Genomic DNA, 25620 nt, shown 5'->3' on the forward strand with positions numbered 1-25620 from the left:
AAAATTGGATTCTGCTTTCAGGAATTACAAATATTATGCTATAAGAGACACTATATGGAACAGTATCAACATGTGAAAAACTATCAGTAAAGTTATATACACCCTAGAAAAATAAGTAGCTAACATTAATTTTTGTTATTTCACAGATTAAGATTTAACAAACATTAACTATGCACTTTGTATTGTGCCAATCGCTTTACATAAGATTTTTAAATCCTTCCATATTACATGGGCTCAAATATTAAAAGCTTTAATGCAAAATTACTTTGTAATAAAACAGGTTGGCTTATGTCAATTTTTGCCAGTTTTGAGTTGAATGGAAAGAAGGCAGATATCAGAAACTCTTGAATAGACCATGAATCTATCAGCTATAGCTATTTTGCCAGTGTTTATGGATAAATTTCAGAGTAACCAGCATGTGTGGGGGCAACTTAGCTGCTCACACATGTGCTCACAAGGAAGTCTCATTTCTTCAAAAGACAAATAGCTTTTCTCTTTTTAACAGGACCTTGCATAGTGCTGGCACATGGTAACCACAAGGAGAAACATATCCCAAAGCCAGACCAGCGTGAGTCAACTTACAATTTGAATAAACCGAAGGCAAAGTCAAAATGTTATTTGTTTTTGTCAAAGTAGGAAATAATAAAAAGGTTCTCAGATGCTCTTAAAGATTTACTCTTATGCTGAAGTAAAGGGGATGCTTTCTTATAACTCATCTTTTTATTCATATTATGCATATTTTTTCCTTGGTATATTTTTAAGAGAAATTTTAGGTAAAAATTTCATCTTTGTATTTGGATGTATTTTTTGAATTTGGCTCAACTATTTTAAGAAAAGGAAGCATCCTATAATGAGCTCATTTGAGCTAAGCCAATTTCTTTTAGGAGCAACAAAAAATCTGCCAGATGTTGCTATTATGAAACAGTGATCTAGCATTTATAATTCATCTAACACCTGGATATACTGGCATAAACAATGGCTTTTTATATGATGAGGCAGTTCTAATTTAAGATCAGTGCTTCATCTGTTTTCTTTGTAACTTTATTAGTACTAATGGACAAGTCTAGGCTTATGTCCATGGACTGCCTTTTGGCATTCTGCATGTTAGAAATAGTTAATAAGCAGGGAACACGTTCCACCTGGGAAAGTTTCACTTGCTGCTGTGTAATTTTGAACTTTTTTTTTTTTAATGTTCTTGGGCCTGGCTCTGTTTTGTGAGCCTGAGAGACTGAGGACAGCACTAATTCGAATTATTTAGTAAAAGCCAGAGTCATGTAAAGCACTAGTGTTCACTTGAAAGGCATTCAAAAAAGGCATTTTCTAATGCCTAAAACTAGTACGTAGGAGATGATGAAACCCTACCTTATAATTAAGTCAGTAAGAGTCAGAAGCACTATTTGTTAACTATAGGCTTTTTAGACTCCTTTGTTTTTGAATGAATAAACAATCCCTTTTCAGCACAAAATAATTTGCTTCACCAAAGCTGCTATCTATCATAGCCAAGCATCCTTTAAATATTGCAATTATGGTCATATGCTCGCTTTGCCATGACTTGTCTGCACTTAGGTTATTACATACTAGGTACTATGTACATATTATGCACTAAGTCAAAGTGGGGTTCAGGCAAATTAAAAAAAAAATTATTTTAATTAAAAAATTTTAAACATGGTATAGCTAGATTTGAAATCATACTAACGGGGTCTTTAGACACTGAACAATGTTACTTTCTACAGTTTGTGAAGCATTCACCTATCACTGAACTTTCATTAAAAGTCAACTTTTTTTTGACTTCATAATCCACTGGTTTATATGGAACATTTGAGTTTTAACTCTTTACTTAAAATAAACAGATACTGGAAATTAAACATATACCCCAAGTTGCTTTATATAACTTAGTATTTTGTAGTTTTAGTGTCTATTATAACGTGTTCTAAAGATAACAGGAATGTAATTTACACCTCATTTTAATTTACATTAAATTGCTTAATTCACACCACTTACAGGGTACTCACAGAATACAGATTACCTTCCAACATTCTAGACTCTTCATACTCCTACCCCTCTCTGCCCCACCCCCAACAATAAAATATGAACATTACATTCCAAGTAAGGATTTTTGTACTTGGGGCACAATGATATTCCCAAGTACTGTGAGGACAACATATCTTATATGAGAACCTCCCATCTCTGACTGTGAGTGGATTCTTTTACTGACTCTAATGTTCAGGGATGCAGAATTCTGCAAGTTGAACATAGATTTAACACACGTAGTAGTATATTTAACTTAAACCAAATTCAGCTATACAAGCTCATTCCCCTAAAATCCTCCCCCAATTAAAGGACTTTTTAAGAGGTAAAACAAAAAACAAAAAGCCTGGGTTGGCCTGTGGCTCACCTGGGAGAGTGTGGTACTGATAACACCAAGGCCACGGGTTCGGATCCCTATATAGGGATGGCCAGTTAGCTCACTTGGGAGAGCATGGTGCTGACAACACCAAGTCAAGGGTTAAGATCCCCTTACCAGTCATCTTTTTAAAAAACAAACAAACAAACAAAAAGAACCCAAAAGGGAGTGGGGAGAATGGGAGGAGACACAGTAGTAGCAGGCCAAAGCAATTCAGCAAATTTTTGAAAGATGGAAAATAGAAAATAGTAGTAAATGACAGAAGAGAAGCTGCACTGGGATGCCTGCAGGAGAAAAACAAATTGAGAAGGTAACAATTTACTCCATAAACCAAGAAAGGCTCAGGACACAGAGGCCCAAGTACTTAGTAATATAAGGGTGAAAAGGGGGCTAACATGAGGACTCTCTGGAAGTCTATAGAGACAGTGGTTAGACCCCAGGGTCCTTTCCTACCCCATATAGTTATATATATAGTTGTATTACCTTGTTCAGAGCAAGAGACTAGAGGTTTATTTTTCTGGAAAAACCAAACTTGGTAAGATCTCGATTTGGGAATATCAGACACAACTGGGTTAGTGATGAGACTTGAGACTGAAAATAGCATGGATAAAAGTAAAAATCCGCATACTAAACTGGGATCTCCCTGGACACATTTCCTCCCCTGCTTCCACAAAGAAGGCAGCCAGACTTATAAGTACTCCCTGGGCACCAGACCGACAAATTCTTCTCTGGAGAAATTAGATAGCTGCTGTTTTTTTTTTTTTCTGGAACTTCAGTTTACTGAGATGTTGGACTTACTAATAAAAAAATTATTTTCAGACTTATTGAAGTATAATTTAATATAATAAAATTTTCTTAAGCATATAACTTGATTAGTTTTGGTCATTGCACGCAGTTGTGTAATCACCACCACAATTGAGATACAACAGTTCCCTGATCCTAAAAAGTTTGCACATGCCCTTTGTAGTCAGTCCCTTCCCCTGACCACTGGTCCCAGACAACCACTGATGTGCTTTCAGTAACTATGGTTTTGCCTTTTTTAGAATTTCATGTAAATGAACTTCTATAGTATGTAGTCTTTTCTGACTGGCTTCTTTCACTGAGCATAAGATCCATCATATTGTTATGTATATTAATATTTCGTTCCTTTTGCTTGCTGAGTAGTATTCCATTGCACTGAAATACCATAATTTGTCTGTTTACCAGTTGATGGACATTTGGTTTGTTTTTCATGCCACCCCTCTCCAGTCACATCTACTCTTCACCCCCTCCCTGCCCCACTATCTGAAACCCCCAGCAACCAATAATTTATTCTCTATCTCTATAATCTTGTCATTTTGAAAATGTTATATAAATAGAATCATATAATATGTGACCCTTTGAGATAGAGTTTTTTTCATTCAATATAACATTCTTGGGATCCATTCAAGTAGATGCATGTATCAATAGTTCATTCCTTTTATTGCTGAGTAGCCGTCCCTGGTATGAATGTATCAGTTTGTAGTTTGTTCAGCCATCACCTGTTGTAGGGTATCACCCGTCACCCCCCTCAAGTTTTTGGCTATTACGAATAAAACTGCTATGAATAATACTGTTATATTTGAAATAAGTTTCTTATAAACAGCATAAATTATGTCATGATATATTTAGACCAGTTACCTTTAATGTAATTATTGATTTTTTAGGTCTTACGTCTGCCATTTTGTTGTCTTGTTTGTTCTTTTTTACTTGTTTGTTTGCCTTCTGTAGGTTACTTGAACATTTTTCAGAACTCCATTTTGATTTACCTATAGTGTTTCTGAGTGTATCTCTTTGTGTAGCTTTTATAATGACTGCTGTAGGTATTACTACATTGTATATCTTATCACAGTCCACTGGTGCTGACATTCTATCAGTTTCAGTGATGTGTAGAACCCTTACTTCACTTTGCGTCCCTTTATAATATAATTGTTTGAGCTACTTCTTCTGCATACACTGAGAACGATATCAAACAGTGTTATATTTTTTTGCTTCAACTGTCAAACACAATTTTAAAAACTCGAGAAGGAAAGTATATTGTATTTACCCATATTTTAATTTTCTGTTCTTTCTTCCTTTCTGATATCCCTAAATTCCTTCTTTTTTCATTTTCTGTTTGAAGAACTTCCTCTAGCTACGAAAGTCTATGACCCATTTTAAATAAATTTTTGTGAATGATGTAGGATACGGGTCAAGGTTCACACTCTTCCATACAGATAACCAGTTATTCCAACACCATTTGTTGAAAAGTCTCCTTTGCCTTTGGTCCAGGTTTTATAGTGGTTTTCTGTGGGAAAGTTGTCTTTTGGGTCACAGCTTCTTATTTGTGGAAGTAGAAGTCAAACTCATTCATTTTTAAACTCTATTTTACCTCGTCAAATCTGAAGTTATTACCTCAACCTAATAGATGATAAAGGAAGTCACAACATTTTATTTCAACAGAAATAAAAAAAATCTTAAATAATTTTAGGATAAAAATATGTGAAACTGATAATATGAACATTTTCTATGTATCTACATATGCTATCTCAGAAGGCTCAGTAAAGGAGTTTGTTACACAAACAGCATATACCAGTTTAATTCTTATTTAAAAAACAAAACACACAAAGATTAAAAAAAAAGAAAGAAAGAAAGAAAGAAAAAAACCCCAGAAGGTCAACATGGATTCAGTTTAATTCTTATTTAAAAAAAAAAGTCGGCATGGTTGATTCTACCTGATATTCCTCTCAATGAGTTTATGCCTCAGAGTCAGATTTAGATGGGAGATGTGACGCTCGTGTTTCATTTGGTTTCTGTTCCTACATGCTGTTTAATTGTAAATACCTCATTAGAAGGACTGTGATATTTAATATTTAATAATATGCATTTTTTTATATACCATGGACCCTAAAAGAAAGTAACTGCTTCATCTAGTGTTCAACCGAATTATCTGTGATGTGATCTCAATGCAGGGGTAAAAATTGGTTGTGCGTACTTATTAAGACAGAATGTAGGCCTTCAGTGAAGAGCCTTGTTAAGAAACTTTCAAGAGAAATTTTGACAAAGCAATGACTCCATTACTTTATTCAAACTAGACATGAGGAAGAGTAAGTCTTTAGAAAATGTGGAGCCACTAAAGGTTTTTGTTTATTTGCCCTGAAGATTTTTGCAAAAGGGAACAAAGCATTGTATTTGAGCTCTCAGATTATGGTTGCAATTCTACTTAGGATATTCTACATGGTCTTGATGAAGGATGTTGAGAGCATGAGCAAGACTGTGGCTATTCAAATTTTCATTATTTGTTGATAATACATATTTATTGAGTGTTGATTATATTCCAGACACTGAAATTATAATTGTGCTAGATACCAGAGATATGAAGACTAATATTACATTCCCCAAAATTCTCAGTCTAAGTAGAGGGCAACAGACACATACAAATAAATATACTCTAGTGTTATAGATGTTACAGTTGTACAAAGAAGTCTGTACATGACCCATTAAAAATACAAAGGAGAGGGCTTCCTGAGGACCAGCTGCCATGATGAATGACACAGTAACCATCTGGACTGGGAAGTTCATGACCAACCGACTACTTCAGAAGAAACAAATGGTCACTGATATTTTTCACCCTGGGAAGGCAACAGTACCTAAGACAGAAATTAGGGAAAAACTAGCCAAAATGTACAAGACCACACCGGATGTCATTTTTGTATTTGGATTCAGAACTCATTTTGGTGGTGGCAAGATAACTGGCTTTGGCATGGATTTATGATTCCTTGGATTATGCAAAGAAAAATGAACCCAAATATAGACTTGCAAGACAAGGCCTGTATGAGGAGAAAAAGACCTCAAGAAAACAGCAAAAGGTATGCAAAAACAGAATGAAGAAAGTCAGGGGGCTGCAAAGGCCTATGTTGGTGCTGGGAAAAAGCCAGGGTAAAGATTCTGCAATGACTTTATCTGTGGTGATTGTGCAAATTTTTCATAAGAGGATCAATAAATTATAAAAAACTTAAAAAAAAAAAACAAATGGGGGGTCAGGAAAAGGTTCAAAGATTACTTAGAATCATGAAATAAAAAAAAGCATAGTAAGCAGTCAGTACATTAGTAATTATTGTTAGCATTGGTGGTATATGGAGGCAGGAAGTAGCCTAGTGCATTTGGTACACATAACAACAATAAACAGGATAATAAGAATTGCTTTCATGAAGAACTCATATGCTTTCACCTATCCAGAAGTGAGAAGAGATGCTTGTTCCTCCCTTTTGGATTCAGTTAAACTTTCTGTTTCAGAAACGATGGTCTCCAAACTTCTCCCTCATCTATGAGGGTACTTCATTTTGTGGAAAAATGAAATTAAAAGATAGAAGGATTCATATGAACTTTTTGAAGACTCCTCATATTTGCCAAAAAGTCTAATATTCAAAACGAAAACAAATATACTACAAAGAGTTTAAAAGAGTAAGTTCAACCTTATGACCAGCTCCCTCCAGATGCTGCTTGGACAGACCAACTGAAATTATTTAAGAGGTCTTTTCCTTAACAAGCGAACAGGAGCAGTCAAAAACATAGCCTCCAGTGTGAGTAGGTGAGTGTGTGGGGCGGGGGTAGGGGAATGGAAAGTCACTGCTAACAGGTATGGAGTTTCTTTTTGGGGTGATAAAATGTTCTAAGATTGATTGAGGTAACTGTTGCACAACTCTGAGTATACTTTAAAAACTACTGAATTGTACACTGTATCTTTTTTTTTTTTTTTTACAGGATCTACCACAGCAAAATTGTATATTTTAAATAGGTGAACTGTATGCAATATAAATTATAGTTCAATATAGCTGTCATTTAAAAAAATTGTGCAGTGAATTAATAAAGCTGATCAAGTGATTAACAGAATAAAAACAAAACAAAACATAACTGCATACCAACTTGGCCTCTTCAGAAGACCTAGTTCCAATCTGGGTTCCTGAAAACATTTCCCTCTTTCCTTCCAATAGACACTTGAGGCCAATGCATTCAAAGAGGCTCACTGTTCCCATAAATATGTTTGACCTGCCAGAACTCGTTCATCTACCCCTGGGGTTGTGGTACAGATGAAACAAAGCTTTAAATGTCAACCCTGCTTTTCCTAGGCCAATTTAGCCTTTGACTTGCAAGTCCAGTGCAATCCAGTTCTCAAGCCCAATCCTGACCAAGGCCCCATCTTGAGGTCTGTTATCTGACGTGCCTGGGATGAAGGGAGGAGGAAGCCTAGAGCACTCACATCTTTTCCTCCCTCACTGGGTTTGACTGGATTATATATCTGGGCTTCTGTCTGGCCTCTTGATTAGCCCTGATTAGGTCACCCAGTATCACCCAGTGTTAGAATCGAGCCAGTGTTCTCAACCCCCTAGGCCTACCTGGCTGGGCCCTGGTTATTTCTCTAGGGATTAGGCTCTACTTCTTGTGTTCTCAGGCACAAGCTACGGTCCTCCCAAGCTGGGCAGACCACGTGCTGGATTTTAGGCCCTACTATTACCTAGAGATTTTTGCTATTCTATTCTAGTCCAAACTTTGGACAATAAGCCTAAGTTGCTCCTCCTCTTTGGAGATGGTAATTTAGAGTGCTGGCTACCAGCTCAGCTGTCCTAGTTTCAGAAACCAAGTAGTTCTTTTTCTTCTCCATTCCCAGGAGTCTACTGGTAAGATTTCAGCATGTCCTATGACTGAGTTAATCAGAGTTATGACAGGGAGATACGTGGCACAGCGTGAGAATGCTCAATAAATGCTAGAGCTTTTCTTTTCTTTCCTTTGTATCAAGTCAATATGAGCTTGCTCCACTTACCTGGTGTACACAGTCTAAGAATTGTAAGAAGACTGGAGCAAAACCACTACCCTGACAGTTGAGGGTCAAGCTGCTCCGCTGACTGAATTTATGACCAAAAGACAGCCACTCTTTTTCAACCAACATCCGGAAGCCTTCAAGTGTCCTATAAAAGGGATCACTGAGTAACTGAACCAAGGATGTCACCTAGGGCACAAGCAAGATGGATACTTCATTAATTTCAGTTCTGAAAAAGTCCCGTTGCTAAAATAAAAGCACTTCCTTTTGTTTTATATTTTTCCCCCTTCTTTTTCTTCTTTCTTTTTAAAAGCACTTCCTTTTGATGAAAGCTAATTCACAAGGAAAGTAACCAGGACAGCACATTTGTTCACTAACTGCTCCAGGACAGCCAATCAAATGAATTCTGCAAATTTTCCAGTAAAAATTAAAACTCAACTCAAACTCAGTTTGGCTATATTTTTTCTTTTAGGGAATTAGATTTTTAATCCTTAACTGACCAGTTTGCTGATTGTGGCCTTTTCTTAGGTTAATTATTAAGGCCAGAGGATTAGTTCAAGCCTATTCTATTTTTTGGCAGATATAGATTAATGTTTTAATGTTGTTTGAACTCATACTTTTCCTTACCACCCTGCAGTAAGTAAAGGAGGGGCTTTAGAGAGCCAGGGAGAGAACTGACAAAACTCGAGAAGGATGGTCCATGTCCCACGCTGATGGTCAAGGGCTTCATCTGCAAGCTTGCACAGTGCATCTGTGAATTCAGGAGCCTAACGCTCTGAGCCGGAGCTCCAGGCTATCTAGGGGCTGAAAGCTCATGCGTAGAACTTTCTGATGGATACTAGGTGGTGTTTAACACAGAACTTTCTCTATCCGTAAACACATCAAGTCATTGAACAAAGGATTCATCTGCAGAATTTAAAACAGCTAAATTGAAATACAAATATGAAAGGAAATCTCTATAAATATGTGTAGTTTACTTGTGCAGTGATGTCCCAGCCTTCTTCCAAACAGACCAAAACTGAGGAACCATTCTCGAGTACTTCTGATATAACCACAGCCAACTGCAGTATCCTGTGAAGCTAAGATAGGAAAGAAGGCCACAATGAGACCAATGCACTTTCTGAGCAGAGAGGACAGAAAGACTTGCTATCAACATTGGATAATCAAACAAGTTAGCACTTGGAGAAAAGAACCACATGATTTCTTAAATACCCAAGTTCTTGTCAAGTCAAGATTAAACAATGACACATGTTAAAAGTAGACGCATTTTAAAACAACGTGTTCAAGTGATACATAATGAAATAAAATGACTTCACATGATTTTCCCAAAAGTAGAAGGGCTATAATTCCATTGAGTGGAAAAGACAGAGATTCTAAGTGGCCCTCCCAACATAGTTATGGGATTTAAAATTTGTTTTTCCAAGATGTAGTAAATTCTAGTTCATATATCTTAATTTTTCTGGAAATAAATAGTTGTGATAGTTGTACAACAACACTGTGAATATACTAGAAAGTACTGAATTGTATACTTTGAAAGGATGAATTTTATGGTAAGTGACTTATTTGTTAAAAAAAAAAGATACTATTTGTCTGACTGTGTATTAAATGGGAAGAAAACTTACATTTGTGCTCAGCTTTTTAAGCCATACTAACTGACTCAAAGCCCTTAATGAACAAGTAGGGTCTGAGCACAGCATATAGATTTCAAAACCAAATGTAACATTCTAGTTTTAAAAACTATTTTAAGCATCATAATTTGCAGTATAGATCCAACACTGAACTAAACAAAAACAAAAACTAAAACACATTTTAAACAGAACAAGGCTATTTTAAACACAGGAACAAGGCACATGTCCTACTGAGCAGCGGGAATCTCCTCACTTACTGTTCCTACACAGCTATCACCAGGCCTGAATTCTCTTGGGCTTAGCATTTGCTCTAAGAGTTAACTTTTTAAATGACAATATCCCAAGTAGGACAATATTTTCCACTGTCTTTAGTACCTATCTTCTGGTAAAGGCCCACTTTTCAGCAAGGAACAGAGCACAGAATGTACTAGAAACACAGGTTGGGTGGTGGGGACAGTTTGGGGCTGGGGCTCATAGCCTAGGGACAGAAAAGAGTACTGGTCAGTTCCTTCCATGGACACTCAGAATATCCTAAATTGCCTTAATAGTAACAAACATACCTTGATATATATTCATAGCCATTTGTATATGTGGCTGTGTGTACCTTGAGAATAGTCGCTGGCCTGGGTACTGACATCACTCCCTGGCTTTTTTTTGTCCAATGTACTGTGGGAAACAACCCTTTTTCCTCCTCAAGAGAGGCAGGATTCTTGGAGGTAGATGGGGGCAGGGGACAGAGGGACTGGGAAGAATAATGGACCTTAAGACAAGGTTGAAAGCTATATTGCAGAGATGCTCTTGGCCAAATGTCTGAATCAGCATATAAAATATGCATGTCATAAATACCTTTCCCTCTGTGGTTTGGAAGAAATATGTGAGTATGTGTGCTGACATACCTATCTTCCCTTCACTTCTCAATAAAACTTCAATTAAAAATATCCCAAGGTTAATTTAGCTGAAGGATGAATATGTGGTTGATCTCAATCCTTAGGTAGGTTTTGAGCATCTGCATGATGTGCCTTTGATGGTTAGTCGGGGGGTGAATCTAAAATCTAGAAACATGGAATAGGCAGAGACAAATGGAAGGTGAGAAAGTAAGAGAGAAAGGCTCTTGGAGTCATGCAGAAATTGCCTTCTGTCTTAGATCCTTAGTGTGTTGACAAGATAGCAGGAGCCCAATAAACACTGCTGATGAAATTTATTACACATCAGAAAGTTTCCATCTAAAAAAGAATTTTCTCCTCCTTAGCATCCTATGGACACCAAACTTTCAGTTACACAGAGATAAAAACTCAGTGATCAAGAATTCTATCTCCTCACCCCTGTATCACATGGTTTTCTGACACTGAAAGGCCTATATGAAGGGTACACAATAAAGGGGGAGAACATTGGGTAGTAGGGGGAATATATTTTTTTCCTCAAATATTGGTTCTGTGTATCCACTTGGGCCTCTCTTTCCTTCAAGCTGCTCCAGACATTACCTGTGGGAACCACTCAGAGTCTCCCAGGGCTTTCAGGAAGGTCACTTCTGAGTCAGTAGGGATGGTGCTTGGGATACAAGCCCTCATCAGCTTTTTAAAACTGGCTTTCACTTGTCGGATTTCATGAAATTCAACAGGAACAAACTCACAATTTAAAGCAAATTCTATCTTGAAGTTCTGTGGGTGAAGATGCAGAGAATTAGGCAGAGCAATGTTTTCAACAGGCTGATGCTTAATGATATACAGTTAGTTGAGGCCAAATAGCTGCAGAGGCTACAATGCGTCAAGAAAGTCACTCTTGTGTGGCTAAATTGTCACTATTGCTGGAAAAAGCCATTCAGGTAGGTCGAGTGGTTTGCCTAGAATGGCAAGTCTAGTCCTTTGTAGAAGTAGATTATTTAGTTTAAGAATGCTGTCATTCTGAGAACATGAAGAGACTGCTGATAGGTTGGAACTTGATGGAGCTTATAAGACCAAATATAAGACAATTATAAGGCCATGAACCTGGAAGTTTAAACAGGAACCAATGACACATGGCCAATATGGTTAATTCAACAGTGTAAACTAGAACTGTACAAATTAAAGTTTGTAGGTGTACACATATTTGTTTTTCGTTTTATTTTTCTCAGCTGCCTGGTAACGGATCAAACCCTGGACCTTGGTGTTATCAACACCATGCCCTAACCAACGGAGCTAACTTGCCAACCTGGTATACACATATTTGTTTCTTATTATACAAGTAAAACATATTTATTGCAAAAAAAAAAAAAAAAAGAAAGTAGAGATAAAACATTGAGAAAGAAATAAAAATCACTGTTCTTACTATCTAAGACTACTAACATGTGGTCACTTTTTACAAGTCAGTAATAAAAAATTATATACCATGACATGTGAAAGGCTTTGTTGATTTCTATCTTTGGGATAATGTATTTTTTTTCCAGGTGAATGTCACCAGGAAATTTTTTTTTATTCAGTATGACATATGTATCAACCTATATTTAAGTACTTTTTTGGGGGAGGTGGGGTGGGGTGACTGGCCAGTATGGGGATCTGAACCCTTGACCATGGTGTTACAACACTGCGCTCTAATCAACTGAGCTAATCGGCTAGCCCTTCTTTTTCATTTACATCTTTAGTCCATTTGGAATTTATTCTGTATGAGGTATGAACTGTTGCATTTGTAATTAAAGAATGCTACACCGATAGTCCATTTGTGTATTTTGTTTTGATAATCTGGTTGCCTAGTTCTGAAGAAGATTTAAGAGTTCTCTACCTTCTCATGAGAAAGAATAAATTAATTTTTTAAGATTCCTTCCATTTTCTTCATATTCTGCCCAAAATACTCTACTGGGCCATCTGCTTTTCTAAGAGTAAAACTGCTTCTTGCAGATTGTGTACAACAAGAAGAATGTATTCAATAATATTGACTTGTAACTTAAAAACAGTTATGATAGTAAATTTTGTTAAGTGTATTTTGCCACAATTAAGAGAAAAAGTGCTTCCAAGAACTTACATACAGAGTCTCTTTAGTATTTTATACTGGTTATTTTATAGTTTTAAAAGGCCTATTAAAATTTGAAAAGACAAAGTAAAAACTCCTAAGTTTTTTTTTTTTTTTTTTTTTAAGAAAAATAGCATTTCTAATATGTACCAAGAAAAAAAAAGTTTTGTCTAAATAACTCCATTTTTAGGAAGCTTTTCTAAAGAAATAATCTAAAATATAGAAAAATAACCAAACCCTAGTGAATTGTATCTCAATAACCGCCCCCCCCCAAACCCTAAATGCTTGGAAATGCGACTCCAGTTTTACATATAAAAGTTAGAAAGAAACCTAAACATCCAGCAATATGGGATGTTATCAGTGACTAAAATAATTATGAAGACTTACACAAGATGGAAATATGATGTTAAGGCTTGAGATAAAGAACCTAGCAGTACACATGTGTTCCTTTCTATTATTTTTTAAAAAGTTACAATAAATAAGAGATAGTTTATTTTTCAGGAAAAATAGATTTCTTTTTATTTCCCAACTATACATAGGCTAGGTATGTTTATCTTATAAACCAGGAGTTATGAACTACAGAGTTGAGACACACTGTTAAGTTATAAGGAATTTGTTACTATTTATAAAGTATTAAAGTATGTGAATTTGAAAAGGTAAAGAAGGCCAAATTCAAGGTTACTTTTAGAATAAGTCACTGTCACTTACTGGCTTTCCTTTATGCTTCCTTTGTTGGGAGAAAAAGGTGTAGAATTACAATTGGACAGCACTGTGCTAGTTAGAATGTGGCACACATACTCTACAGACACAACCGAGTTAATAAAACACAAAGTCTGTATTGAGTACATAAAATTGCTAACAACTATTGTGCCAGAACAGTGGAATTACATTTTTAAAATATAATACTTTATTGATGAAAGACAAACAAAAAGGAAGGAAGAAGGGAGGGAAAGAAGAAAGGAAGGGTCCCAAGTGGTCAGTCTTTCTTATTCAAATATGCATGATCACACAGCTAATTTGAGGACTGATATGCAAAGGAAATGACAGAGGTGAGCACTCAGGAGACAAAGCTCAGGGAGTGATTCAGATGATAAGTAAGTAGCATGCTGAACTATAGAAAGTCTGTGCTTTGGAAAACACACTGGTGCCAAGAAGGCTGTGCAGGCAGCCCTAGATTGCTGTTAAAAAGTGTTCCAACTATTTCCTGGATATAAAATTATCTGCTGTATCAGAAGATACATATGCAGATTTAACAACTGAGCATTACCCAACAGTTTCATGCCTTCTACCCTAAAGTTTGGTGATTAAGTGCTTGCAGCAGTCCATGCAGTGGGAGAAGACCTAGCAAAGCCAGCCTGCTTCAGAAGAGATGACTCAATCACTGGCATCTTAAGGGCCAAGCATGTGGGATCCTGCTGAGAGCACCCTGCTCACAGCCTCTGCACCACAGTTCAGCCAAAGGTCTGTCTAGATTGCCTACTGCTAACTGGAGCACTGGACTAAACTTTGAAGGGATTTCTGAATTAACAAATACTTTCATTTCTGACACACCTGTCAGTAGTAACTAAGTTTATCTTGTAATGTATGACATGCAAAACATTAAAGGAGATTTAAACTCAGGAATTACATTGCTTTTGGAAGTAGAGGCTATCTTTACGATTTATGCAACCTCAGCATAGTGAAGCTCTTTAGCATAATTTAACAGTAAAAATAAGTTGATTAGCATTTAATATTTTGAATTTTCTGACATGTATTAGGACATGCGTCTCTTATATACACCCTTGCAAATTTTTAAGAAACATTACTTAGAAAACCTAGTCTTGGCCTTCCCTTGCCTCCATATACACTGCCACAGTCTTCCTCTCTCCACCCTTCTCTCGCCTTCCAGTAGCTTTCTTTATCAATAGGTTTACAACAACAAAACCATGTTTTGCCATAGGCACAGAAATTCCTGTAGACACTGAATCAAGAAAGTAGAAAACAGCCTGAATAAGCCATATTTCTTTTTCAGACAGATACTTCCTAATATTCCTGATGTTTATTTTTTATTTATTTATTTTTTGCGGCTGGCCAGTACAGGGATCTGAACTCGTGACCTTGGTGTTAAAAGGCTGTTTTAAGCAACTGAGCTAACAGGACAACCTATACTCATTTTTTATGATTATGAGTAAATATTTATTTTCATGGCTAATAAATATGCATGTGTATTGATATGTAAATATACTTACACATATGCACATGTACTCATATATGTATGAATACATGTGTGTGTATATATAGAAAGGAAGAGTTACATTTTAGGTTAAGAATCACGCTGTAAAAAAATTTCTGGGAAAGGTGGTTTCTAACATAGGTTTTTATAAACTGCCTTAATGTACCATAAAGTTTCTAAGTGAGAAAAATAAATCTTACCCTTAGTTGTGACTTTTCGCCAAATATATAAAGAGCTGCTTGGCGTTTCAAGAGCTGGTTTTGTAGGTAGGTGCTGTTACTAAAGGAGGCTGAGTGATCCTTGCCTGCCAGCCGGGCGCCAACATCAATGAAGGATGTTGGAGAGCTCATCAAGCGAGTACTAGAGCGAAGACTTGCCCACACACCTTCACAAAAGCCAAAAGAATCAAGTGAGATAATCTGATGTGAGAATGCCCCTGAATAAAGAAAAAGATGCATGCTCTGGAGCTACAGTTTTAAAGGTAACAGCAAGTTAACTAATCTAAGTAATCATAAATCATACTGGTTATTTGACATTTACTTTTGCAACATAAGCATTATTCAATATAGCATTTCAAAATCACATGATCTTAGGCTCAGAAGGGCCTGTGAAGTCACCCAAATCAATCTCCTTTTTATATTTTGATGTAAATTCAGTATTTATAATACTGAGATCATAAGTAGAAAGAGTGCATTGACACTGGAAACAAACAGTGCAGGCATGAGGCAATAATGAAGCCTAGGAAGAACGCTGAGCAACTCAATTTCTTGGGGCTTCATGAAAGAAGAAACATTCTTCTGTTAATTTAGCCAATTCAACAAGAAATCTTGATTAAGATATAAAATAGAAACTTAATAAATCTACTCAAATCTGAAGCTGGATTTAGAACTAATATTTGTATATCATGCCAAAATGATAATTCTAAACAAGTAAAGATTATACTATAGTTCATTTCCAGTATCCATGAAAAATAATGAAAAGTTATAAATTTAGTAATGTGCATTTCACTGAATCTTGGAGGCCTTACTTAAAATGTACACTAAGAAGCAGATGTCTTCTAAGAGAAAGCGCAAGCTAAACTGCTAGAAAAGTATCATGATGTAAGTTGGCCTTAATTATATTAATTAGAAAAGTCAAGGATTTCTATATGCAAGTGAGACTATTAAATATTAAATGTCTGAACAGAAAGGCATATATTGATTCTCAAATTTGACTGGCACTGCAGCACATTCAAAACAACGGAGGCCCTCATAAATGCCTGTAGACTGTGGTGCTCATCCCTGTGATGGGGTTATAGGAGTACAGAACCTCCCTACTGCTTACCTAGGTGGGTTTTTTTCTCTAGATCTGGAAATGCTTTTGAGAAGCTTTAATCGTTGCCCATTGTTAAATCAAATCATGTTTCTAGGTGACTAGAAGTCACCATGATAATGTCACATCTGCTTCTCTCTCTCTTTATAAGCATGGGGTCAGGAGATCAGTTCCCAAGAAAAGGTTTTATAGGTCATTTCTGCTTAAACACATGAATCATTCCATATAACTTATGAGCTTCTTTTAGATATAATGGCGAGTGTTAATTTTTTGTAAATGGAATCACAGGAAATTCAGAATGTGGATGAGAATAAAGGATATAATTTGCCAAACAACTGTGAAAAAGTCATTTGTAATGTGTATGCTTTCATATGAAGACAGTTTGAAAGAGTGACATATCAGGACACGTAATACAGTACCTTGATTATGGACTCTTCCCTTAGCTGAAGATTTGGGATTTGACTGAGTAAAACATTTATCTCTGTACCCATGCACTGGTAGGTAAGATTAAAGACAGAAGGAGAAATGAAATGTATATAGCAGCAGACATCAGAGCAGATTGAATAAGAGAAAAATAGGCTATTCAATTTTAAAAACCAAGTTAATAGGGGGAAAAAGGTAAATATAATAAAAGTAGTCTTTTAATTAACAAACAGAAAGCTGCAGTCACAAAAAAAGATGAACTGAGTGCCTGTTAAATGAAACTTAAGCACTTGTTTATAAATACCATAAGCACAATGAAATGGACAGCATGGCAGAGGGTGCCACTAAAAAATTATACCAAATGGAATAAGCTTTTGAAGTCCGTCCTTCAGTCAGAAATAAGTTCATATAATAAAATTAAAGAATTTTGGGTGTGTCTAAATGTTAGGAATATACTGGCCTTAGAACTGAAGGAGACTGATTGGCAAATGCTAGTGTTGTACGACATATTTGTTCTCTGAGCAAAGTCATTACACCAGGAAACAGTGAAGCTCTAGCAACCATTTGGAATAACTAAGGGCATGTTTTTGCAGTAGAGCATTAAGCATTGCCACACAATGTTCCTTCTCTTTTCATTTGGAAATTATATTTCTTTTCCATAAATAAATAGATTATGAGCAGCAAAAATCCATGACCTCGTGACAATACTCAATACCACTAATAATACAGCTTGTGATGACTGAAGTAATGATTTCTCTTAAAATTCCTACTTGCACCAAAATGATAGGCAGTATTAGAGATAATACTTTTGTAATTTGAGTAATATTTTTTTTTTTCCAACAGAAAGAGTTTTCTGACTACGGCAAACTTTATCTGGTAATAACAAAAATGGTGAGCAGTCACATCACTTCCTGAGCAAAGGAATTGCTGATGTTGATTAAGGAAAATGATTCTGCATTTATTCAGGACTGCAAATTTTAATAGCAATATTATTAAGCTCTACAATACAAAATTGCATAAAACATGATATAAGAATATGATAAAAGAAAAATCATTAGAAGTGATTTTTGTTCCTGCTGCACTCCTTTGGAAGCAGGAAATGAAAGACATTGATGGTTTTAGTGGCCAAAGGAAGTCAGAAAGTAAGGGGTACAGAGATGCTGGCTGATAGCATACAAAGAATGTGACTACAAGACAGGACAAAGACCTGCAATGGCATGGCAAAGGCACAAGGCCTCCTATGTGCTGGCTGACTGCTCTCCTTTCTGCCAAAATTGTGAATTTTCCTATTGGAATATGAGATGCTAAGAAGATTATACTAAAGCTTGAGTGGTTCCTAATTCTGAGATACTGTTTCTTCAACACATCACACTTTCTTATTTGCCTGAAATGATTTCCCCCATTTCTTTACCTGACAAACTCCTGTTTATCCCTTAAGATCCAGGTACAATGTTAACTCCTCTGAAAGGCATTCCTGACTGTGCTGAGTTGTAGGGAGCTCTACTGGAACTCTAATCACATTGCATTGTGATTACTTGCATATTCTTTTATTCTACAAGATTGTGTGCTTGCAAGGGCAGAAACCTAATCATGTTTATTCTTGTATTCTTGCTGAGAGCCTGATGTACAGGTATTTAAAGCATTTGCTGATTATTTTCTTTTTGCAAATCAATACAGTCAGCATGAGCTGTTCTGACTCTCTACTCTATCTTCAATTATTTTCACTGGAAGGTGAGAAGAGGGATATTGAACAAAAAACAATAAACACTTCCCCAAATAGGGGTTCATTAATGAAAAACTGCCAAGCATTTATCACATAGCAGAAAATCAGCAATGATAAAATGGGTGCACTGACATGGGGGCAGCAGAAGGCTTTGAGAACTGTAATCCCAAATCCCATCTGGAAGTCATTTTAACCAAAGGAATTACACTACTGCATTGGTGGTGAGGTCTCTTTAGATTTCCTGAGTGATTCTTAGATGTCCTCAGCATTTGCAACTGGCAAAGGGTTGAGAGTACTGTTTTTCCAAATTGCAAGATCCCCCTTAGTAGGTCAAATCAGTATTTTTTTTAAAAAGTGAAACAGATTACAATTGTGCACTGTATGTAGTATAGATGAATATTGTTTCATGAACCTTTTGTTTTTGTTTATATATATTTTGCATTGTGACTCAGTACTACTTGAATTGTGATACAAAATGAATGTGTATACATGGATATAAAATGTATTTCTTACTGTGAGTCATGATCAAAAATGTTTGAAAGTTAGTGGCCTAGACCTTGAGCATATGCCTTCTATCTTCTTGCCTTAGGTCAGTGAAGCACAAGGCAATTTAAGTGCCAATGTAGACTTTCTTCCCATTTCATCAGAGTATTGTGCAAGAGCAATGATAACAATAACCACACAATAATGGCAACTAACATTTATTGAACTCCTACTTTACTGAACTACTTACTATAAGCTAGTTATTAAGTTAAGTGTTTTACATATATTATTTCACTTATTTCTCATAACTACCCTAAAGCTAGGTACTGTTTATTTCCATTTTATAGATGAGGACACTGAGAATTGAAGTTTCCTAATTTGCTTAATATCATATGGTGGGCTGTGGTTTGAATTTGAATGTAACGAAACTAAACTCTAAACTATTAATGAATTGCGACCTGAGCAACCATGTGACCCTAGACCTGTCCAGTAGGAAATGGCTAATGGGACTCCTTCAGGGAAGAAATGATGCAGTTCATTCCCTGCATGGGACGAACATTGTTCAGAGCATGAGTATTTCCTAAGCACTGGTATTATTCCCTCCACTCTGTTCAGACCAAAGGAGAGAAGAAAAAGAGATGCTTGGATGTGGGAATGGGTTACTTCATTTAACAATGTGACTTTAGGCCCAGCCCAGTGCATGAGACACAAGATATATTCAGTAAACATTGCACTGAAATGGTGCAACACTAAATTAATTCTAGTCCCAGTTATACTGCTATTTGCTGTGTGACCTTGGCCAAGTCACTTAATCTCTCCAGGCCTCTTTTAAATACCTATCCTGGAGGTTATTTCAAGGATAAAATAATACATGTAGAGGAATATAAAGGGCCATGAAAATATAAAGGATGAAAAATTAAAAAGCTGCCTCCTTGTGGCTACTTCTCAAATATGGCCAGCTACTGAATTTTGGTATTTAAGAGGCAGTACCAATTTTCTCATGGCATTTTTTTACTCAACAAAGTGATTTATTCAAGTCGTAAGTATATATATGTGCTTTCCCCCATGTGGCTCAAAATCTATTTTAAATTTAAATGAAATGTGATCTCTTCACATCTTAATTTTTTTTGTAAGTGGTGCTTATGTAAAAAAAGTATGCATCCCCTGCCTTAGGAAGTCACCAACATTCATGCTGAATGCAAAGTGATCACCCTGATTGAAAAAAGAGGTAGTCAATCTCAACTCTGGGTCATCAGAGCAGGAAGGACACACAGTAGAAATAACGTAAGAAAAAAAAACAGGAACTAAGACTGTACAACAATGGAAGGAATGAAAAAATAGTGAAAGTAGAAGAGAAAAAAGAAGAAGGTTAAGAGGAAGAATTAAGAGATAGGAGGCTCTTCCCACACATGGTAAATTAGGAACTTCCAGAGAAGTGGTACTTAGCTCTCTGGAAGAATGCAGGTAGGTACAAGAAAATGAACTACTTTCTGGACATGGAAGTTTCTATGTCTAGTCTAGCTCTGGTTGATCTGAATGTGTGTCCTGCTTGTCATATTCATGTAATAAGGAATCTTTTGAGACTTCCCAAACTTGCTTATCCCAGTCAATTCCTGCGATTTTTTATGAGGAGAAATGAAACTATTAGAAGAGACACAGAAGGCAGCTCTAGGGATGGTAGGGCATGTTGTAAATGACAGGAAACAGCAGTATCTCTTCTTCTAATTAGTTGCTGGGACTCTGGGAGATTTGGAAGCCTTTAGGAGTGAAGAGTTAAGAGATGGGGTAAAAGAATGAGATTTGCGTTTCTGGATCCTAGCTTAAGATGCCAGAATAACACGTACCTGGTTAGGAGCAAAACACTGTCATAAGGAAACACTCGAAGATCACAGTAATTTTCAGCAAAAAATATTTGAGAAGGGTAACAGAAATAATTATAGCCTCAGATATGCATATAATGGGTTATAAAGAAATTAAATAGGAGATTTTAACTGAAAGGGGTAAATATAGCCTTCCAGGTACCTTTGAGACTAGCAAAGAAGGGACTCATGATAATGAATGTAAACACTACAGGGGATCCCTTAGATAAAAGAAGCCATGAACTTGAGGCCAATATAAAAAAAGAGAAGATGATGTATTTGAAACAGAGTGGTGAAAATCCATGGGCCTTAGGTAGCAACATAAAAGGAGAGAAAATTTTGTAACTAAAATTTGTATTACAAGCCAAATGTAGGAATACATAACATGATGAAGTTTACAAAAGCAAAATACCCTCTCAGGATATAGAGAGGGAGGATTTCAACTAACTAGACATCTGCTGGAAGATGTATTTTATTAAAAGTTAAATGGGAAAATTATTGACTTGCCTTGCTCACAAATATAAACTTTCAGATGGTAAATAAAGCAATAAGAGGAACTGCAACCTTGAACCAAATTCTGACAAGAGTTCTTGGCAGCAGAAATAGCAGGAATCTTAGGAGAAAGACACTATGCTATCTTTTAGTTCAAATTCACTGAGAAAGAAATGATGAAAAGAATGAAGTTCGTATTTTAAACTTTAAAAGAACGGTACTCTAAAAATTCAGAAAAAAGCTATGTATGACTGCTATGGGTTGAATTGGGTCCCTCCAAAATTCGTATGTTGAAGTCCCCATAGCTAATGTAATCAGGTTGCATGAGCATCTAGAGTGCTGTGTCCAATTCTGTGGAGTCACAGAGTGGCAAGGATGCTGAGGGGGATACAACAATTGGAAATGGAGATATTTAGAGTTAACTAAAAAGTTCTTAGAGGGAAAACATGAGAACGGTTTTTAGATCTGAAGGGCTGTAGTGTGGGAGATTAGGCTTAGTTTCTAACTTCAGAGCTAGGGCCAGTATGTAAAAGTTACATGGTGTTGGATTTTTAGATCAATATGAGGAAAGACTTTCTAACAAATAGAGTTGCTCACAATGCAAGGGACTATTTTTGGGAAGAAATGAGTTTCCCATTACTGATGATGTTCAAGCAGAACTAAGATTGCCTACTTGCTATGTTTTCAAGGGGATTCAGCATTATATGGGAGTGGGAGGAAGAGTCTTAAGTTTTATGACTCCATTGTGAGGCAGTAGGATGTTACAATCAAGATACTTGGTCTGGAGTTTCCTTTGCATAAGAATCTCACACAAACTTCCTGAGTCCAAAGCAGACCACCTTTTGAAGTTTAAAGTTAATATTTAGCCTTTCTCTATTTCCTCATGCCAGCAGCTACAGCCCAGAGCCGGGTGGGGAAGAAATCACATATCATTCTATCTCATCCTCCAAACTAGTATTTCAGAGGACAGGAATAAAAATAACAGCTTTAAGCGAATAGGTCAATCCATACTGAGATTAGTATCATTTAAAATCCCTGTGTCTGCTGCACATATGCTATTGTTCTTAATATACTGGCCTTGAGGGCTGCTTTCTGGACCTAAGTATGTTATGTTCTGTACCTACAAAATTTCATTGGGTCTGGTGTCACTACTCCTAAGCTGTTTATTCTCCTGTGAAACTGGAGTATCATGGAGTACTCCCAGGGCTGACTTATCATTTAGACATGCTCCTCTTACCTCCTACTGTTCCCAAATTCATCAACATGTAAGACATTAGCAATGATAATACCTCTTGTCCCACAAGGCTAAACTCATCTGTCATCATGCTAGGAATAAATTAATTTGATCATTTACAAAAGAGTAATTAAGAACAATATGAACCATAATTAGCTGATTTAAAATATCCACTATCTAGAGAAACGTTCTCTGCTTTTAAGCTTGTATAAGTGCTCAGTTATAAAATCAATCTTACTAACCTCCTCGAGCAAAGCTATTGGATGGGTTTACATCCAAATGTCCTGGCACTACCTGCTTAAGCACAGTGGACATTCTTGAAGTCCTCCTTTCAGTCCCTAAAGTCAGCCAAAAAGAAGAACAAAGACCATGTCGTTTGTGTTAACATTACTCAAATGACAAAAAGTTATCTTCATGTGTAGCACGTCTAATTGCTGCCAAATATTGTACTTTTTAAGTACCCAAAGCTTTATTAGAGATAACAAGGCAATGTTATTATTTCATCAGAGATAACACACATTTGCAAGATTATAGAGTTAGGTTTGGCAAGTGCAATCAGAGAATTTAATGATAAATGAAGCAAGGCATGCATGGTGTTACGTTACAAGAAAAGCTACTTTCTGCTTATGTTGAGCTAATTCAAATAGCTGATTAAGCCAAAGAGACGAAGTTCTCAAGTCACATGCTCCTGTGTCTAACACATTAGGGTTACCTCTACATGAACCCTTTGGGGTTCCATCACATGATAACTGAAACAGAACATTAGTACAAGTCTTAATAGCTTCATCCAAATCTATTGAAAACAAACTGTACTGCAAATCATAAAAGGCTGAATTTTGGGAATTTCAAACTTATACTTGGTGATTTTAATAAATATACATTTAATGAACAGATGTTCAACTTACACATGCAACTTCATAGTGATATTTTCAAATCTATGTAAATCAGAGTCTGGGGGGAAAAATGGGTGACTTTATTTATGTTCCCTACCTCGTCTCCTATTACTATTTGAAAAAGGAAATAACTGAATCTCAAAATATGGTTACTATTTATTAGATATTAATAGTGTAAAAGTAAATAAAAGGAGCTAAAGTTATAGCCCCACAGGGTAAAACTTTTGAGGGGACATGTTGAAGAAACAGTGCAAATAACTAAAGAGACTAACCCTAGGAATGGATCCAACCTTTCATAGTAGCTGTCAAGAAGAAAAGTATTATCAAATCTTACCTGGAGACAGAGCAAGTGCTGGCCTGACAGTAAGGGTGTTGTTGCCTCTGAGTTTCTGATGGACAGAAACTGCATTCAGCAAGGCTTGCAAGTACTTTTCTTGTTCTATGCTACTGGAAGATTCTAAAGAGGAGGTAGGTGCTATAAAATGAAATGATATTGAATAAATTAATCTATCTCTATGTTAATAAAACAAGCTTTTATATATGTAAACACACACATATGTATATATGAGTGTAAACACACACGTTTGCTTATTCTTTCTCTATGCAGTCTTCAAGTTACCACACCCAAATACAGAAACCAGCCCCATTTAAAGCCCCAATCTATTAAAATGGCTAATCCTCCTATGATGCTAGTTGCACCACACCTACTTCTCAATTGCCTCATTATCCTCCCAGAAACAGCTAAGTTCTGGAAAACCAGTACAGGGCTATCCTTCTAAGCACAGGTGTAGCTTCTATTTATCCAAGCAACTAAAAATGAAGATTCACAAATGACAACATCTCACTAATGATCTCCCCCAGCCCTCCTGCCCATGCTACTGTTTAGGAGCAGAGGATGGAGTGGGTTTCCTTGGGAGCCTAGAATGGGTAGAGGTGAGAATTTCCCAGTACTAGTAGCTTTATTCCAATTCTGCCACATTGGCCTAACAGGGGATGTGAGCTTGTAGGGGTTTGTTGAGGGAAGAGTGGAGAAAGATGGACAGAAGACAGAAGCAGCTACTGTTAGATTCCCTAATCCTTCTAAAAGAGGGGCAAAAGTATGCCCAGATGGAAATGATTGTGAGAGCAATTCTGGGTTGAAGAGCATATGAGCCTGGTTTGTGTGGAGTAAAACAGAATCACTGAAATTAGCCCAGGCAATTAAAAAAGGCATCAGGTATGGACACACTAGAAGAAAAACCAATATTCATAAATTTTCTTACAATCTGAAGAGAAAATAAATAATTAGCATTATTATATTTTATCAAATTTAAGATGCCATTATTATAGTTTATAAACTCTAAGATGTCATCAGTTACATGCATTGTTAGTTTATGTAATATGAATTAAAAATTCTGCCATTTAAACTATAATATTATGTTCACATCAATTATAAGATGCATTCCAATTTCAAAGAATGTGAGTAAACGTGTGAGTTCAAAAATATAAAATATACGAGTAGTAAATTTATATTAGATTATAAAAATCAGAAACCAGTAGAATAAGTTTCAATTTTTTCCAACTAAAAGCTCAGTCATATGTTCATTAGTACTCCTGCAATGATTCAATGACTTTATGTAATTTAAATATGCTTGTGTTCTATTATACCACTATATGACTTGGGAGGATTCCTCAGGGCAGAAAGTTAAAAGCCAATTGCCTTCAATTGTACCAATGCTGACACTCCAGGTCAGGCAGAATAATATAGCATTGTGTGTGTGTTGCCCTCAGTCAACTGAATGATCAAAGACACATTGGCTAACTTTCAGAAGGGAAACAGATGAGGATAAAGAAGAGATCTCAAAAAGAACACAGTTCTAACTGCTGAATCATAGACTTTGAGTTTATCTTATTTCCAAAGGGGAAAGAATACGTCATCCCTAAATTGGATATGATATCTTAGTAGTCCATTGAGCATCTATTATGAGATAGAAGCTATGATAAAGGTCAGCAAAATACAGCTCCTGACTTCAAGACCCCAGACATGGTACTCACAAATATCTTCGGAAAAAGAGACAGCAGCCATTTATTATTTCCTGACTTCCTAAAAACCTCCTTGCTTGAGAGCTCCTAAACACCTCCTTGCTTGAGAGCTCCTAAAGCAGCATTTTGGTCATTAGTT

At 36.3% G+C, this 25620-nt stretch overlaps 1 protein-coding gene across 4 annotated transcripts in view; it reads right to left on the reverse strand.

Moving 5' to 3' along the window:
* SBF2 (SET binding factor 2) overlaps positions 1-25620 on the reverse strand; it is a 465129-nt gene that overhangs the window by 24473 nt on the left and 415036 nt on the right. Inside the window, exons 28-33 of one of the 4 annotated variants that reach the window (XM_063093057.1) lie at positions 23794-23934; positions 22809-22904; positions 15242-15426; positions 11329-11505; positions 9197-9298; positions 8223-8408 (exon numbers count right to left, since the gene is read on the reverse strand). In XM_063093057.1, coding sequence (XP_062949127.1) covers positions 8223-8408; positions 9197-9298; positions 11329-11505; positions 15242-15426; positions 22809-22904; positions 23794-23934 — 887 coding nt within the window. Of the gene's footprint in view, positions 1-5732; positions 6052-8222; positions 8409-9196; positions 9299-11328; positions 11506-15241; positions 15427-22808; positions 22905-23793; positions 23935-25620 lie in introns of those variants that run through there. The other 3 variants (XM_063093056.1, XM_063093055.1, XM_063093054.1) reach the window with 3 other exon arrangements.

This window comes from Cynocephalus volans, chromosome 4, assembly GCF_027409185.1.
Source record: "Cynocephalus volans isolate mCynVol1 chromosome 4, mCynVol1.pri, whole genome shotgun sequence".
Classification (NCBI taxonomy): Eukaryota; Metazoa; Chordata; class Mammalia; order Dermoptera; family Cynocephalidae; genus Cynocephalus; species Cynocephalus volans.